This window comes from Cherax quadricarinatus, chromosome 24 (genome assembly GCF_038502225.1).
Source record: "Cherax quadricarinatus isolate ZL_2023a chromosome 24, ASM3850222v1, whole genome shotgun sequence".
Classification (NCBI taxonomy): Eukaryota; Metazoa; Arthropoda; class Malacostraca; order Decapoda; family Parastacidae; genus Cherax; species Cherax quadricarinatus.
The window spans coordinates 34,538,190-34,554,077 of NC_091315.1; the positions used below are offsets into that span (position 1 = coordinate 34,538,190).

The window sequence follows — 15,888 nt, forward strand, 5'->3', positions numbered from 1 at the left end:
GGAGGCTTTAGGAAGAGTAGGGGGTTTGTAGACCAAGTGTTTACAGTGAAGCATATAGGTGAACAGTATTTAGATAAGGGTAATGGGGTTTTCATTGTATTTATGGATTTAGGAAAGGCATAGGACAGCAATGTGGCAAATGTTGTAAATGTATGGAATAGGTGGTAGGTTACTGAAAGCAGTTAAGAGTTTTTACAAGAATAGTGAGGTTCAGGTTAGAGTATGTAAGAGAGAGGGAGATTATTTCCCAGTAAAAGTAGGTCTTAGGGTTTTTACGAGGATAGTGGGGTTCAGGTTAGAGTATGTAGGAGAGAGGAAGATTATTTCCCAGTAAAAGTAGGTCTTAGACAGGGATGCGTGATGTCATCATGGTTATTCAATATATTTACAGATGAGGTTGTAAGAGAAGTGAATGCTTGGGTGTTAGAAAGAGGTATGAGATAATCTCACATATGTGGGAGTTATCACAGTTGCTTTTTGCTGATAACACTATGCTTTTGGGAGATTCTGAAGAGAGGTTGCAGAGGTTGGCAAACGAGTTTAGAAGAGTATGTAAAAAAAAGGCAATTAAAAGTGAATGTAGGAGAGAGCAAGGTGATGAGAATAAAAAAAATTAGGTAACGAAAGACTGAAAATCAGATTGGAGGGAGGGAGTATGGAGGAAGTGAATGTATTCAGATATTTGGGAGTGGACTTTGTCAGCAAGTAGGTCTATGAAAGATGAGGTGGATCACAGAATTTATAAGGGGAAAAAGGTGAGTGGAGCAGTGAGGAGTCTGTGGAGACAAAGAACATTATTCATAGAAGCAAAATGGGGAATGTATGAGAATACAGTGGTACCAGTGCTTTTATATGGATGTGAAGCATGGGTGGTGAATGTTGCAACTAGGAAAAGGCTGGTGGCAGTGGAGACATCGTGTTTGAGGGAAATGTGCATTGTGAATATAATACAGAGAATCTGTAGCTTGGAGATTAGAAGGTGCAGGGTTTCTAAGTGTTATCCATAAGGCAGAGGAAAGGTTGTTGAGGTGGCTTGGACATTTAGAGAGGACGGAACAGAATAAAATGACTTGGAGGGCATATAAATCTGTAGTGGAAGGAAGGTGGGTAAGGGTCATCCTAGGATAGGTTGGAGGTTTTGTGTGTGAAGAGCTTGGACTTCCAGCAAGCATGCGTGAGTGTGATAAGAGCGAGTGGAGACAAATGATTTTTATGACTTGATGTGCTGTTGGAGTGTGAACAAAGTAATATTTATGAAGGGATTCAGGGAAACCAGTTAGCCAGACTTGAGTCCTGGAGGTGGGAAGTACAGTGCCTGCACTCTGAAGGAGGAGTTTTGATATGTTTCAGTTTTTTAATTGTAGTGTAGGCACACCTCTGGCAAGACAGCGATGGAGTGAATAATGATTGAGTGTTTCTTCTTTTTCGGGCCACCCTGGCTTGGTGAAAAACAGTCGATGTGTAATAAAAAATAAATAATAATAATAATCCTACTCTGAATTAAATTCAATATCATCTATGCTAACTGACACATAATATCATCTATGATACATAAATGTGCGGTGAGGCAGAAGCAATGATCACCAACCTGTGAGCGTAGAAGTCACCCAGTGACCTGCCATAATAGTCTTGCAGTGCTCCCTGGCTGACATCATGTCTTAGCTGCTGGATGATACTTGCATGGTGCTCCACCGTCCTCAGTGGAACTTTTTCTCCATGACTTGTCACCACAGAGTCATCTGACCAAGCAAACATCAACATAGTGATAAGTGTTTGAATTGTGTTTGCAAGTATACATTATTCAAGATATTCTTCTGAGAAGGTGTGCATGTGTGCACTCACCTATTTGTGGTTGCAAGGGTCGATTCACAGCTCCTGGCCTCATGTGTGTGTTTTACTCTAAGACCATGCAAGTAGAGACATTGATCCTAAGCTAGAACGCAGGTCTTCAAATACCCCAATTCATGAATTGATGACTAACATATGACTCAGGTTGGGATTGTTCCTCATTACTACCTCTTCAATATTCCTTCTGTTGTATTGTGCACTACTGAAGCCACTGTTGGGACGATTCGAAAAAGTCCTGTCATGCTGATTTTTCTCAATTTTCAAGTAGAGTTTTCAACCTAGTCACAACTGTCCAAACCCATCATGAAGTTGGAGAATCTTATCAAGATTCTTAAAACTTGTTCAACCTTTGGCGAAACCTACCGACTAGTGGATGGTACCACTATGACCCGCAGCTCCATCGCGTACGGTCACTACGGTCAAGTATAAAGCCACGTCTGCGGCTATCTGTCATTCTCAGATTGATGGACTGACAAGCGAGCTCGGGTTTGAGGACTGATTACCTCAGTTCTCGCTCCTAATGCCTTCCTCTTTGATTGGACTTGAGCCACTGGTGTGGCGCGTTCCGAATAAAGTTCATATGTTCATAGTGTCTCAATCTCAACTGATCGGTTTTCAACTTCCTGAATAAAGATTCCCATATGCTGCATAAGTGTCTCAATCTTCAACTTGTCGGTTTTTCAAACCATTCATCACAACTGTCAGACACGGCAGCATCATGGGGTCTTGTTACAAAGAATTCTTCAACACTTGTTCAACCTTTGGACGAAGACCTACTTCGACTAGTGGATGGTACCACTATGACCCCGCCTCCATCTGCTTCACGTCACCTCACTACAGTATATAAGCCACGTCTGCGGCCCTATGCTGTACATTCTACAAGATTGATGGACTGAACACATCGACTCCAGGTTGAGGGACTGATTACCTCATTCTCCTCCTCTCCTTACGCCTTCTTCTTTGTATTGGACTGATGAAGCCACTGTGTGGCGAAACGTTTCCTGAATAAAGATTCCCATATGCTGCATAAGTGTCTCAATCTTCAACTTGTCGGTTTTTCAAACCATTCATCACAACTGTCAGAGACGGCAGCATCATGGGGTCTTGTTACAAAGAATTCTTCAACACTTGTTCAACCTTTGGACGAAGACCTACTTCGACTAGTGGATGGTACCACTATGACCCCGCCTCCATCTGCTTCACGTCACCTCACTACAGTATATAAGCCACGTCTGCGGCCCTATGCTGTACATTCTACAAGATTGATGGACTGAACACATCGACTCCAGGTTGAGGGACTGATTACCTCATTCTCCTCCTCTCCTTACGCCTTCCTCTTTGTATTGGACTGATGAAGCCACTGTGTGGCGAAACGTTTCCTGAATAAAGATTCCCATATGCTGCATAAGTGTCTCAATCTTCAACTTGTCGGTTTTTCAAACCATTCATCACAACTGTCAGACACGGCAGCATCATGGGGTCTTGTTACAAAGAATTCTTCAACACTTGTTCAACCTTTGGACGAAGACCTACTTCGACTAGTGGATGGTACCACTATGACCCCGCCTCCATCTGCTTCACGTCACCTCACTACAGTATATAAGCCACGTCTGCGGCCCTATGCTGTACATTCTACAAGATTGATGGACTGAACACATCGACTCCAGGTTGAGGGACTGATTACCTCATTCTCCTCCTCTCCTTACGCCTTCCTCTTTGTATTGGACTGATGAAGCCACTGTGTGGCGAAACGTTTCCTGAATAAAGATTCCCATATGCTGCATAAGTGTCTCAATCTTCAACTTGTCGGTTTTTCAAACCATTCATCACAACTGTCAGACACGGCAGCATCATGGGGTCTTGTTACAAAGAATTCTTCAACACTTGTTCAACCTTTGGACGAAGACCTACTTCGACTAGTGGATGGTACCACTATGACCCCGCCTCCATCTGCTTCACGTCACCTCACTACAGTATATAAGCCACGTCTGCGGCCCTATGCTGTACATTCTACAAGATTGATGGACTGAACACATCGACTCCAGGTTGAGGGACTGATTACCTCATTCTCCTCCTCTCCTTACGCCTTCCTCTTTGTATTGGACTGATGAAGCCACTGTGTGGCGAAACGTTTCCTGAATAAAGATTCCCATATGCTGCATAAGTGTCTCAATCTTCAACTTGTCGGTTTTTCAAACCATTCATCACACCCCAATTCATGTTGCATCATTCAGTTTTTTTTCCAGCCTTCTTCCCATCCCCCCTCCTCTCTCTCTCTCCAATTCACATAATCTAGTGTCATCCACCATCCAGTATACTTCACCTGTATGTGTCATCCACCACCCAATATACTCCACCTAAATGTGTCATCCACCACCCAATATACTCCACCTAGATGTGTCACCCACCACCCAATATACTCCACCTAGATGTGTCACCCACCACCCAATATACTCCACCTAGATGTGTCATCCATCGCCCAATATACTCCACCTGGATGTGTCTTCCACCAACCAGTATACATAACCTAGATGTGTCATCCACCACCCAATATACTCCACCTAGATGTGTCATCCACCACCCAATATACTCCACCTAGATGTGTCATCCACCACCCAATATACGCCACCTAGATGTGTCATCCACCACCCGATATACTCCACCTGGATGTGTCATCCACCACCCAGTATACATCACCTAGATGTGTCATCCACCACCCAATATACTCCACCTAGATGTGTCATCCACCACACAATATACTCCACCTAGATGTGTCATCCACCACCCAATATACTCCACCTAGATGTGTCATCCACCACCCAATATACTCCACCTGGATGTGTCTTCCACCACCCAGTATACGTCACCTAGATGTGTCATCCACCACCCAATATACTCCACCTAGATGTGTCATCCACCACCCAATATACTCCAACTAGATGTGTCATCCACCACCCAATATACTCCACCTAAATGTGTCATCCGCCACCCAATATACTCCAACTAGATGTGTCATCTACCACCCAATATACTCCACCTAGATGTCATCCACCACCCAATATACTCCACCTAGATGTGTCAACCACCACCCAATATACTCCACCTGGATGTGTCTTCCACCACCCAATATACTCCATCTGGATATGTCATCTACCACCCAATATACTCCACCTGGATGTGTCTTCCACCACCCAGTATACGTCACCTAGATGTGTCATCCACCACCCAATATACTCCACCTAGATGTGTCATCCACCACCCAATATACTCCATCTGGATATGTCATCTACCACCCAATATACTCCACCTGGATGTGTCATCCACCACCCAATATACTCCACCTGGATGTATCATCCCCCACCCAATATACTCCACCGAGATGTCATCCACCACCCAATATACTCCGCCTAGATGTGTCATCCACCACCCAATATACTCCACCTAGATGTGTCATCCACCACTCAATATACTCCACCTGGATGTCTTCCACCACCCAGTATACGTCACCTAGATGTGTCACCCATCACCCAATATACTCCACCTAGATGTGTCATCCACCACCCAATATACTCCACCTGGATGTGTCATCCACCACCCAATATACTCCACCTGGATGTCACTCACCACCCAATATACTCCACCTACATGTGTCATCCAGCACCCAATATACTCCACCTAGATGTGTCATCCATCGCCCAATATACTCCACCTGGATGTGTCTTCCACCAACCAGTATACATAACCTAGATGTGTCATCCACCACCCAATATACTCCACCTAGATGTGTCATCCACCACCCAATATACTCCACCTAGATGTGTCATCCACCACCCAATATACGCCACCTAGATGTGTCATCCACCACCCGATATACTCCACCTGGATGTGTCTTCCACCACCCAGTATACATCACCTAGATGTGTCATCCACCATCCAATATACTCCACCTAGATGTGTCATCCACCACCCAATATACTCCACCTAGATGTGTCATCCACCACCCAATATACTCCAACTAGATGTGTCATCCACCACCCAATATACTCCACCTAGATGTCATCCACCACCCAATATACTCCACCTAGATGTGTCATCCACCACCCAATATACTCCACCTGGATGTCACTCACCACCCAATATACTTCACCTACATGTGTCATCCACCACCCAATGTACTCCACCTAGATGTGTCATCCATCGCCCAATATACTCCACCTGGATGTGTCTTCCACCAACCAGTATACATAACCTAGATGTGTCATCCACCACCCAATATACTCCACCTAGATGTGTCATCCACCACCCAATATACTCCACCTAGATGTGTCATCCACCACCCAATATACGCCACCTAGATGTGTCATCCACCACCCGATATACTCCACCTGGATGTGTCTTCCACCACCCAGTATACATCACCTAGATGTGTCATCCACCATCCAATATACTCCACCTAGATGTGTCATCCACCACCCAATATACTCCACCTAGATGTGTCATCCACCACCCAATATACTCCACCTAGATGTGTCATCCACCATCCAATATACTCCACCTGGATGTGTCTTCCACCACCCAGTATACGTCACCTAGATGTGTCATCCACCACCCAATATACTCCACCTAGATGTGTCATCCACCACCCAATATACTCCAACTAGATGTGTCATCCACCACCCAATATACTCCACCTAGATGTGTCATCCACCACCCAATATACTCCACCTAGATGTGTCATCCGCCACCCAATATACTCCAACTAGATGTGTCATCCACCACCCAATATACTCCACCTAGATGTCATCCACCATCCAATATACTCCACCTAGATGTGTCATCCACCACCCAATATACTCCACCTAGATGTGTCATCCGCCACCCAATATACTCCAACTAGATGTGTCAACCACCACCCAATATACTCCACCTGGATGTGTCATCTACCACCCAATATACTCCACCTGGACGTGTCATCCACCACCCAATATACTCCACCTGGATGTATCATCCCCCACCCAATATACTCCACCGAGATGTCATCCACCATCCAATATACTCCGCCTAGATGTGTCATCCACCACCCAATATACTCCACCTAGATGTGTCATCCACCACCCAATATACTCCACCTGGATGTCTTCCACCACCCAGTATACGTCACCTAAATGTGTCACCCATCACCCAATATACTCCACCTAGATGTGTCATCCACCACCCAATATACTCCACCTGGATGTGTCATCCACCACCCAATATACTCCACCTGGATGTCACTCACCACCCAATATACTCCACCTACATGTGTCATCCACCACCCAATATACTCCACCTGGATGTCTTCCACCACCCAGTATACGTCACCTAGATGTGTCACCCATCACCCAATATACTCCACCTGGATGTGTCGTCCACCACCAAATATACTCCACCTGGATGTATCATCCCCCACCCAATATACTCCACCGAGATGTCATCTACCACCCAATATACTCCGCCTAGATGTGTCATCCACCACCCAATATACTCCACCTGGATGTGTCATCCACCATCCAATATACGTCACCTAGATGTGTCATCCACCACCCAATATACTCCACCTGGATGTGTAATCCACCACCCAATATATACTCCACCTAGATGTGTCATCCACCACCCAATATACTCCATCTGGATGTGTCTTCCACCACCCAATATACTCCACCTAGATGTGCCATCCACCACCCAATATACTCCACCTGGATGTGTCATCCACCACCCAATATACTCCACCTAGATGTGCTATCCACCACCCAATATACTCCACCTAGATGTGCCATCCACCACCCAATATACTCCACCTGGATGTGTCATCCACCACCCAATATACTCCACCTAGATGTGCTATCCACCACCCAATATACTCCACCTGGATGTGTCTTCCACCACCCAATATACTCCACCTGGATGCGTCATCCACCACCCAATATACTCCACCTGGATGTGTCTTCCACCATCCAATATTCGTCACCTAGATGTGTAATCCACCACCCAATATATACTCCACCTAGATGTGTCATCCACCACCCAATATACTCCACCTGGATGTGTCATCCACCACCCAATATACTCCACCTAGATGTGTCATCCACCACCCAATATACTCCACCTGGATGTGTCAACCACCACCCAATATACTCCACCTAGATGTGTCATCCACCACCCAATATACTCCACCTGGATGTGTCATCCACCACCCAATATACTCCACCTGGATGTGTCATCCACCACCCAATATACTCCACCTAGATGTGCCATCCACCACCCAATATACTCCATCTGGATGTGCTATCCACCACCCAATATACTCCACCTGGATGTGTCTTCCACCACCCAATATACTCCACCTGGATGCGTCATCCACCACCCAATATACTCCACCTGGATGTGTCTTCCACCATCCAGTATACGTCTCCTAGATGTGTCATCCACCACCCAATATACTCCACCTGGATGTGTCATCCACCACCCAATATACTCCACCTGGATGCGTCATCCACCACCCAATATACTCCACCTGGATGTGTCTTCCACCATCCAGTATACGTCACCTAGATGTGCTATCCACCACCCAATATACTCCACCTGGATGTCATCCACCACCCAATATACTCCACCTGGATGCGTCATCCACCACCCAATATACTCCACCTGGATGTGTCTTCCACCATCCAGTATACGTCTCCTAGATGTGTCATCCACCACCCAATATACTCCACCTGGACGTGTCATCCACCACCCAATATACTCCACCTGGATGCGTCATCCACCACCCAATATACTCCACCTGGATGTGTCTTCCACCATCCAGTATACGTCACCTAGATGTGCTATCCACCACCCAATATACTCCACCTGGATGTCATCCACCACCCAATATACTCCACCTGGATGCGTCATCCACCACCCAATATACTCCACCTGGATGTGTCTTCCACCATCCAGTATACGTCACCTAGATGTGTCATCCACCACCCAATATACTCTACCTAGATGTGTCATCCACCACCCAATATACTCCACCTGGATGTGTCATCCACCACCCACTTCAACTTACCCATCACAATATGTGTTCGAGGTTCTCCCAAGGTGTCCAGCTCCTGGGCTATCTTGTATATTGGGTTCCCGTCACTCCCCTCAATAACGTCGGGTCCCTCATCCATCACCCAGTTAGCTGTCGACGTAAATATAGTTACAAGAACGTAGACATGAGAGAGAACTAGAAACATTATATATTACTGTAGACTTCAGGTCTAGGCTGCGATATTGACTTATAAATCAGTACGAAAAATCACGAATGTGATATTTTATTGATGCTAAATAATACCCACATTTAAATTATTATTATTAGTATTATCAAAAAGAAGCGCTAAACCACAAGGGCTATACAGCACCCACATTTAAAGTAGCCTAATATAGGTTGAGTAGCATTAAGCTTAATTATATTTCATTTAAAAATTTGGCAAAGTTCGGTTAGGTTAAGTTAGTTTTGGTGAAAATTATAAAAAGGTGTATACCATGTTATTTACGAAATATACAAAATATTTAGGAAAGTTTTTATTTTTAAGGTAGTTTATCTTAGTTGACTCCTGAACTCTGACTTCAAAAAAAAAATACATCTATAACATAGCCATAAAGACTGACAGTGTCTGAGTGTCTTGATACGGCCACCAAGACGACTGGTTGCTTCCAGGAGGATGAGATCTTTTATGTTGAGGTCAGTGAGGGTTTTTAAGGCTGCCAGGCCAGCCACGCCCCCACCCACCACCACAACCTCCATCAATACTGACTTTAACAACCTGTCGGGGACCAGTAACTATTAGTTTTTAACTTAATTAAGAATACATGTTCATTACACACACACATTACACTACTGTTGAACCAAAATTTATTTAAATAAGACACTGAAAGACTTATGAAGTAAGTATAAAGAAGAGTAAGATAGATGAGACTGAGTGAGGGGTTAGGTACGTGAGGAGGCTGAGTGAGGGGTTAGGTACGTGAGGAGGCTGAGTGAGGGTTAGGTACGTGAGGAGGCTGAGTGAGGGGTTAGGTACGTGAGGAGGCTGAGGGGTTAGGTACGTGAGGAGGCTGAGTAAGGGTTAGGTACGTGAGGAGGACGGAAGGGAAGGCCAAGGTGAAGGTGGAGAGGTTTAGGTAAATGAACAACAGGTTGGTGGAAGCGGGCAGGTTATATAACTCACCAATGGTTGTAATCTCCGGGGAGGCCATCACATGGGTGCTTCTCCTCCTTTTCTGTTGAAACAATATAAAGTGATCTTAAAGGTGCGTCATCACCAGGGCTTTTTATATATAGTATATAAAAAATCCAAATTCACTGGCGTCACCACTTGACTAATATCGACCAGCTTTTTCTGATTTCTATCTCTAGGGTTTGTGCAGTGTTCTATCACCACTCGAGACCGAAAAAAAAAGTAATTTTTAACGTCTCTCTCAACCATCTGCACCTTTAGCTGCCATATGTATCTCCTGGTTCTCTCCTGTCACCTCAACGGTCTGTCCTTATCCACTCTTATCTAACGACCACAGATCAGGTTCAGTGGTCTTAGTGAAGACTATTTCTCATCATCCATCTGACTTCTAAGGTGTTATCCTCCACCTACACCCTACAGCGCATGTACCTCTCATTTCAAACTGATCTTCCCAGTCCTCTGAGTATCTTGTACGTCGTAATCATGTCTTCCTTGGCTCTTCTCTCTTCTAAGTTTGTTATAATGCTTCTTGTGGATCTTCCCACAGTTCACTCCTCTAAGTCTAGTCGCTAAACTCTTTCTTGACTTCAAACTTTTGATCATGCTTCTCAGGCACTATATATTCTAACACAGCTCTGATTTTCGTCGTGTACATTATCCTGACCGATTTTTTGTTGAGGTGTCTGAAGTTACTTATAAAATTAGCTAGCTTGTGTGTGACGTCGTGGGGTTAGACCAAGTCTCCCTTGAAGGTGACACCGATGAAAGGCTCTTGATACAAAGAATCGGAGATACCCTTCATTACCTTCGCTCGAATCTTCCTCCCATTACCCAAGGCGCTGCATGACCCCTAGGGGTTCAGCGCTTCCCCGTGAAATAAAAGAAATGTCAGATTCTGGTATTCTGTGAGCATCCTGCAAGCACAAGAAAAGACAAGAGGGAAAGAGATGGGGGAATCATCGAGGTTCTTGGTGATGTCAGTCAAAGGTTTATGTACAATATGTATCTTTAGTGTTTTTTTTTTTTCACTCTCCGCATCGCATATCTCAACTCCCCCATTTCTTACTCTGTCTCAGAGTACTCACCAATATCAGGCTCTTGGTCCGTGGGTGGTGGATCTTGCCAGCTGCCAGTGACGTAGTTGAGCAGGTATCGCCACAAGCTGACACTGGAGCGTTGTTCCTCGTGGTTGGTGGCTCCCTGCAGCTCAGCTGTCACAAGAAACCAACCATGTTACTGCCAATCCTACCTGCACTGTACTAATATAAATTATATGATTTACTACATGACGGGTATTTCGCGATACATGCTCGACGATCTTGTTTAGAAAATATGCCTAGTAAAATTATTTACCATTCTTATATGCGCGACTTAGAGCATTAATTTGACATTTATAGTTGAGCAGTAAAATTTTGGTTACATAAAGGTATATGTAAAGTCACACAGGTATAGTAATTCTACACTTATACATCATTGAGGAACTCACGATTATAATAGTCCATAATGCGCTGGAGTTTGTACTCGACCACTTCAGGATTGAACTCCTCCAGTGAGTCATCCTCAGTGCCCTTGCCGTTCCACTTCTCGGCCAGCGTTATCATCTTTTCTTTTGTCTTTTTGTTGATCTCTGTGGTTCCTGTTTCTCCTTCCGGTGCTGTTTCTGTCTTGTCGTTCACGTGTACGTCTTCGGCTTGTTCCTCTGCCACTTCTTCGTTCATTGCAACCCCTTCTCTGGTATTTTCTTCCACCTGTTCGTCGAAATTATTGTCGGTACCATCACCGGTTTGTTCCACTATTTCACGTTTTCCTTTTTCATATTCTTCAACATCATCTTTTTCTGGCTGTGCATCTTGATACAAATCCACTTTTGCTCCTGGTTCTTTCCCAATATCTTCCAAGGTTCCTTGTTGCCTTGCCCCCCGCATCTCCTCGTTCAGGTTTAGCATTCTCCCGTGTGTGTTCAAGGAGAGTCTGCGTTCCCAGGGCTGTTGTCTCAGTTTCTTAGGGATGTAACCGCTCGTGTAACACCCGACTTCACCTCCCTCTACACTCCTGCACGCTTCATCTTGGTCCCCCACCACCGATTGAGTTCCTCTATCCATGAAGTCACCATTTTGATCCCTAGCGTCCTGAAGAACTCTGTCCTCCCTATTTGCAATTCCTATAGCCAGAGGTACTCTGTCGCTGTTCTTTTCATCAGTTCCGACACTCTCTCGGTAGTCTGTGCCTGAACTATCATTATGGACAGGTGCAGCCTTCGTCAGCTGATCCAGCGTGACATTATGCTCTACGCCAGACGTTGGACCTGAAGTAGTACCATGGCTGAGGTGAGGGACTGTCTCACTGACCCAGGAGCTAGAATCCGATGAAGACAGCTTCACATCTGAAATATTATTATTATTATTACTTTTTTGGGTTATTGTTGTTGTTGCAGTTATGTAGTGACTATATCTACCTGGGTCTGTGTGTGCCTAAGCCTACATAAATCTTGGCCTCCATTTACCTAGTGTGACAATCAACGTGGAATAATAGAAAATCGACCATGAGATTGAAATATTCAGTGTAGGTAGAGTCAGTATACGACGAGACAGCATACACATAGGTGTGGTAACAAACAAGGAGAATCGAGTGTTCCAAAGACGGTGGGATTCATGACTCAGGAAATTTGGATTCAGGATAGTATCCACGCAGCATACTCATGAACGGATGAGTATTACATATGTGGTTTACAGTGTGATTGTCCAAGTCTTTTCATAGGTGAAATATTGCAGTGAAGATCACAGAAAACAAAGCATGTATATTTCTTGTAAGATATTCTTAATAGCACAGTATTTTCAACGTTGGATATGCAGTGAAGTAATACCGTTATAAGACCAATGTGCAAATTTATGAGTATGAATGGAAAGGCAATTACAGGGAGGGACATAGCTCTTATAATCTATAATCAGTTATACAATTACTGCCAGCAGGCACCATAGACTTCTGACGGTAAACAACATTAACATTTTGCCAAAGTTATTCCATCAGGACTAGAGATATTTAATACATTTATATTGCACTCTTCTTCCCCTGTGATGTGACCCACAAAAATCGACTAATATTTAGTTATCAGTTTGGACTGACGAGTGAACAGGGTTTTAAGGATATTGCCTAAAACGTCTCGACTCACCCGGGATTCGATCTCCGGATCTTTTGGTTGTGTATCTAAGTCTCTGAACACAACCACAAGTTAACCTGTCATAAGGTGTGTATTGGTACAGGGATCACTGAGGCAAGAGCATCCATATCCTAGGGGTGGGCGGGTGGTAAAGCCTGTTACCTGCCCTACATACCGCCCACCGCCCTCATAGTTTTCGTTAGAAAGTCTTCCTTAGTAGATTCCTTCCTGTCTGTCGTTGTTATCTGTATTACTTTCCACTTAATAACAGGATGTATATACGAGAGGCTTTATATATCATAAGCTAAATTTAGGTGAATCCCTGTTTAAGAGAGTAATATATTCTAGGTATTAGTGTACAGGTGAATTGTGTTCTTAAATGTCCCAGGCGGGTTTAGCGTGCTACATAAATGTAATAGCACAATAGTAATAAATTATTATTATTATTATTATTTGTCTTTCGTGTACAACATGTTAGTTTATCTTATTGTAAAGGTAACCATTTCTTGTATTTTAGTAAAAAAAAAAAAAGCAATCTTAAGGTGTTGTTTCAAGTTGACAGTAACATCAAATATACCTTGATTCCTAAAAATAGAGATTATAAGCTCACTTTTTATACACATTAACATAGCTCTTGGCTTATGCACCCTGGGTATGCGCTCATGACCTGGTTTAAGAACTAGCAGTGGGCAACCACACACCAAAATAATACCCAGTCTAACTTTCCCTGCAACACAAAAGAGGAATAAGAAAAAAAAATTCCTCGAGCCATCAATCTTGCCCTTACAAGAATCGTAAGATTCTCACCACGGCTTTCATATTTGTATCCCTTATTCATCTTAGATTCCCACGAAGAAAATCTCTTTCGGAATTTATAGAAACTATTGTACATGTTATCAGAAACTTTTCGTATTTTATGAGTACGGTGTACCAGGAGGTACAGATCCTCCAAGAAACTATTACAAGTGCAGGTTTTATGAGTATGTCCTCCCATTTAGGAGTATACGACGAGACAGCATATACATAGTTGTGTGGTAACAACCAAGGAGAATCGAGTATTCTAAAGACGGAGGGATTCATGACTCAGGAAAGATGGATTCATGGTGTACAATGTGATTGTCCAAGTCTTTTCATGGGTGAAATATTGAAGTGAAGATCACATTGGAACAAGGCATGTATATTTCTTGTAAGATATTCTTAAAAGCACAGTATTTTTCCTTCCCTTTCGATTACACATAACCCGCATGTAGGAGACTGAAACTTATGACAACGTTTCGGTCCTACTTGGATCATTAACCAGTCACAGTTAATGGTTCAAGTCGGATCGAAACGTCGTTAATGGTTGATCAAGCTCTGATCCACCGCGAGACTGGTCATGGACCGGGCTGCGGGGGCGTTGACCCCCTAAACACTCTCCAAGTATTAATGTTGGCAGAATTACCCACATGTGCAACTAATATGACATTTTATTGTAGCAATGTTTTACTCTCCATGACCTTTGTCAAGCCGTTACAAAACGGCTTGATAAAGCTCTGGAGACCGAAACGTTGCCACAATAAAATGTCTAGTTGCACTTGTGTCCTTTTACCCAACACCCTCCAAGTATACTCCAGGTATACCCTTCAAGTATACTCCAGGTATACCCTCCAAGTATACTCCAGGTACACCCTCCAAGTATACTCCAGGTACATGCCTTGATTCACATTACAAAAGTCATCGCTGTAATAAAACATCCCCAGGGAATGAGCTTCAGGGCTGATCCGAGGAAAGGGAAGGTCTAAAACATCTCTAGTTCGTTAAATTTAACTGTTATTATGACATCCAAGGGGAAGCTCTAAACCCATAGGGACCATATAGTCCCTGAGGACTGGGAGATTGTCAGATTTGATTAAAGGAAAATGGAAGGTAGCTCCAGTGTCTTGGATCCAGAGCCCTTCATCAGCGTCGAGGAACTTCCCTTGAGGGGGAGCTATAGTGTACATCTTACCTGGTAGACTGGCTGAGGTGGGTAGTGTGGCGGCCCACACTAACCACATTACCATGTAGCATTGAGTGAGGTGTGACACTACCATGTTGTGGTGCACACTCTGCCTCATGTGGTGAACACTCTGCCTCATGTGGTGCACACCCTGCCTCATGTGGTGCACACTGCCTCATGTGGTGCACTCTGCCTCATGTGGTGCACACCCTGCCTCGTGTGGTGCACACCCTCCCTCGTGTGGTGCACAAGCTGCCTCTTCCTCCACTACGTCCAAACACTGCAGCTTGTCAGTACCATTCTTGGAATTGTGGTGTTGGTTGTGTGAGGTGTCTCAGGGCCGCGTTTATTTATTAAATCATCTAATGAGTGACGTGAGGCTTGTAAACGAAGGCTGCTGTTCAACCTGATAGAAATGTGTAAAAATGTCAGTATAGCAATGTACCGTGCACTATTATTATTATTATTATTATTATTATTATTATTATTATTATTATTATTAGTAGTAGTAGTAGTAGTAGTAGTAGTAGTAGTAGTAGTGATGGTAGTAGTATTAGTAATAGTGGTAGTAATAATAGTTGTATTATACTCATGATTCAGTGCTAAATCTATATGGATCTAACAGCTCTTGGGGAAGAGGAGATAATTAGGCTTAA

The 15,888-nt window shown here is 43.9% G+C and overlaps 1 protein-coding gene across 4 annotated transcripts in view; it reads right to left on the reverse strand.

The window, feature by feature from the left end:
• The window catches only part of LOC128690764 (peroxisomal N(1)-acetyl-spermine/spermidine oxidase), a 41,333-nt gene that overhangs the window by 20,028 nt on the left and 5,417 nt on the right, over positions 1-15,888 (reverse strand). For all 4 annotated transcript variants that reach the window (XM_070088331.1, XM_070088330.1, XM_070088329.1 and 1 more), the window contains 7 exons: positions 15,242-15,638; positions 11,584-12,480; positions 11,183-11,308; positions 10,089-10,140; positions 9,529-9,683; positions 8,942-9,058; positions 1,589-1,739 (listed from right to left, as the gene is read on the reverse strand). In XM_070088331.1, coding sequence (XP_069944432.1) covers positions 1,589-1,739; positions 8,942-9,058; positions 9,529-9,683; positions 10,089-10,140; positions 11,183-11,308; positions 11,584-12,480; positions 15,242-15,392 — 1,649 coding nt within the window. In that variant the 5' untranslated portion in view covers positions 15,393-15,638. The remainder of the gene's footprint in view (positions 1-1,588; positions 1,740-8,941; positions 9,059-9,528; positions 9,684-10,088; positions 10,141-11,182; positions 11,309-11,583; positions 12,481-15,241; positions 15,639-15,888) is intronic.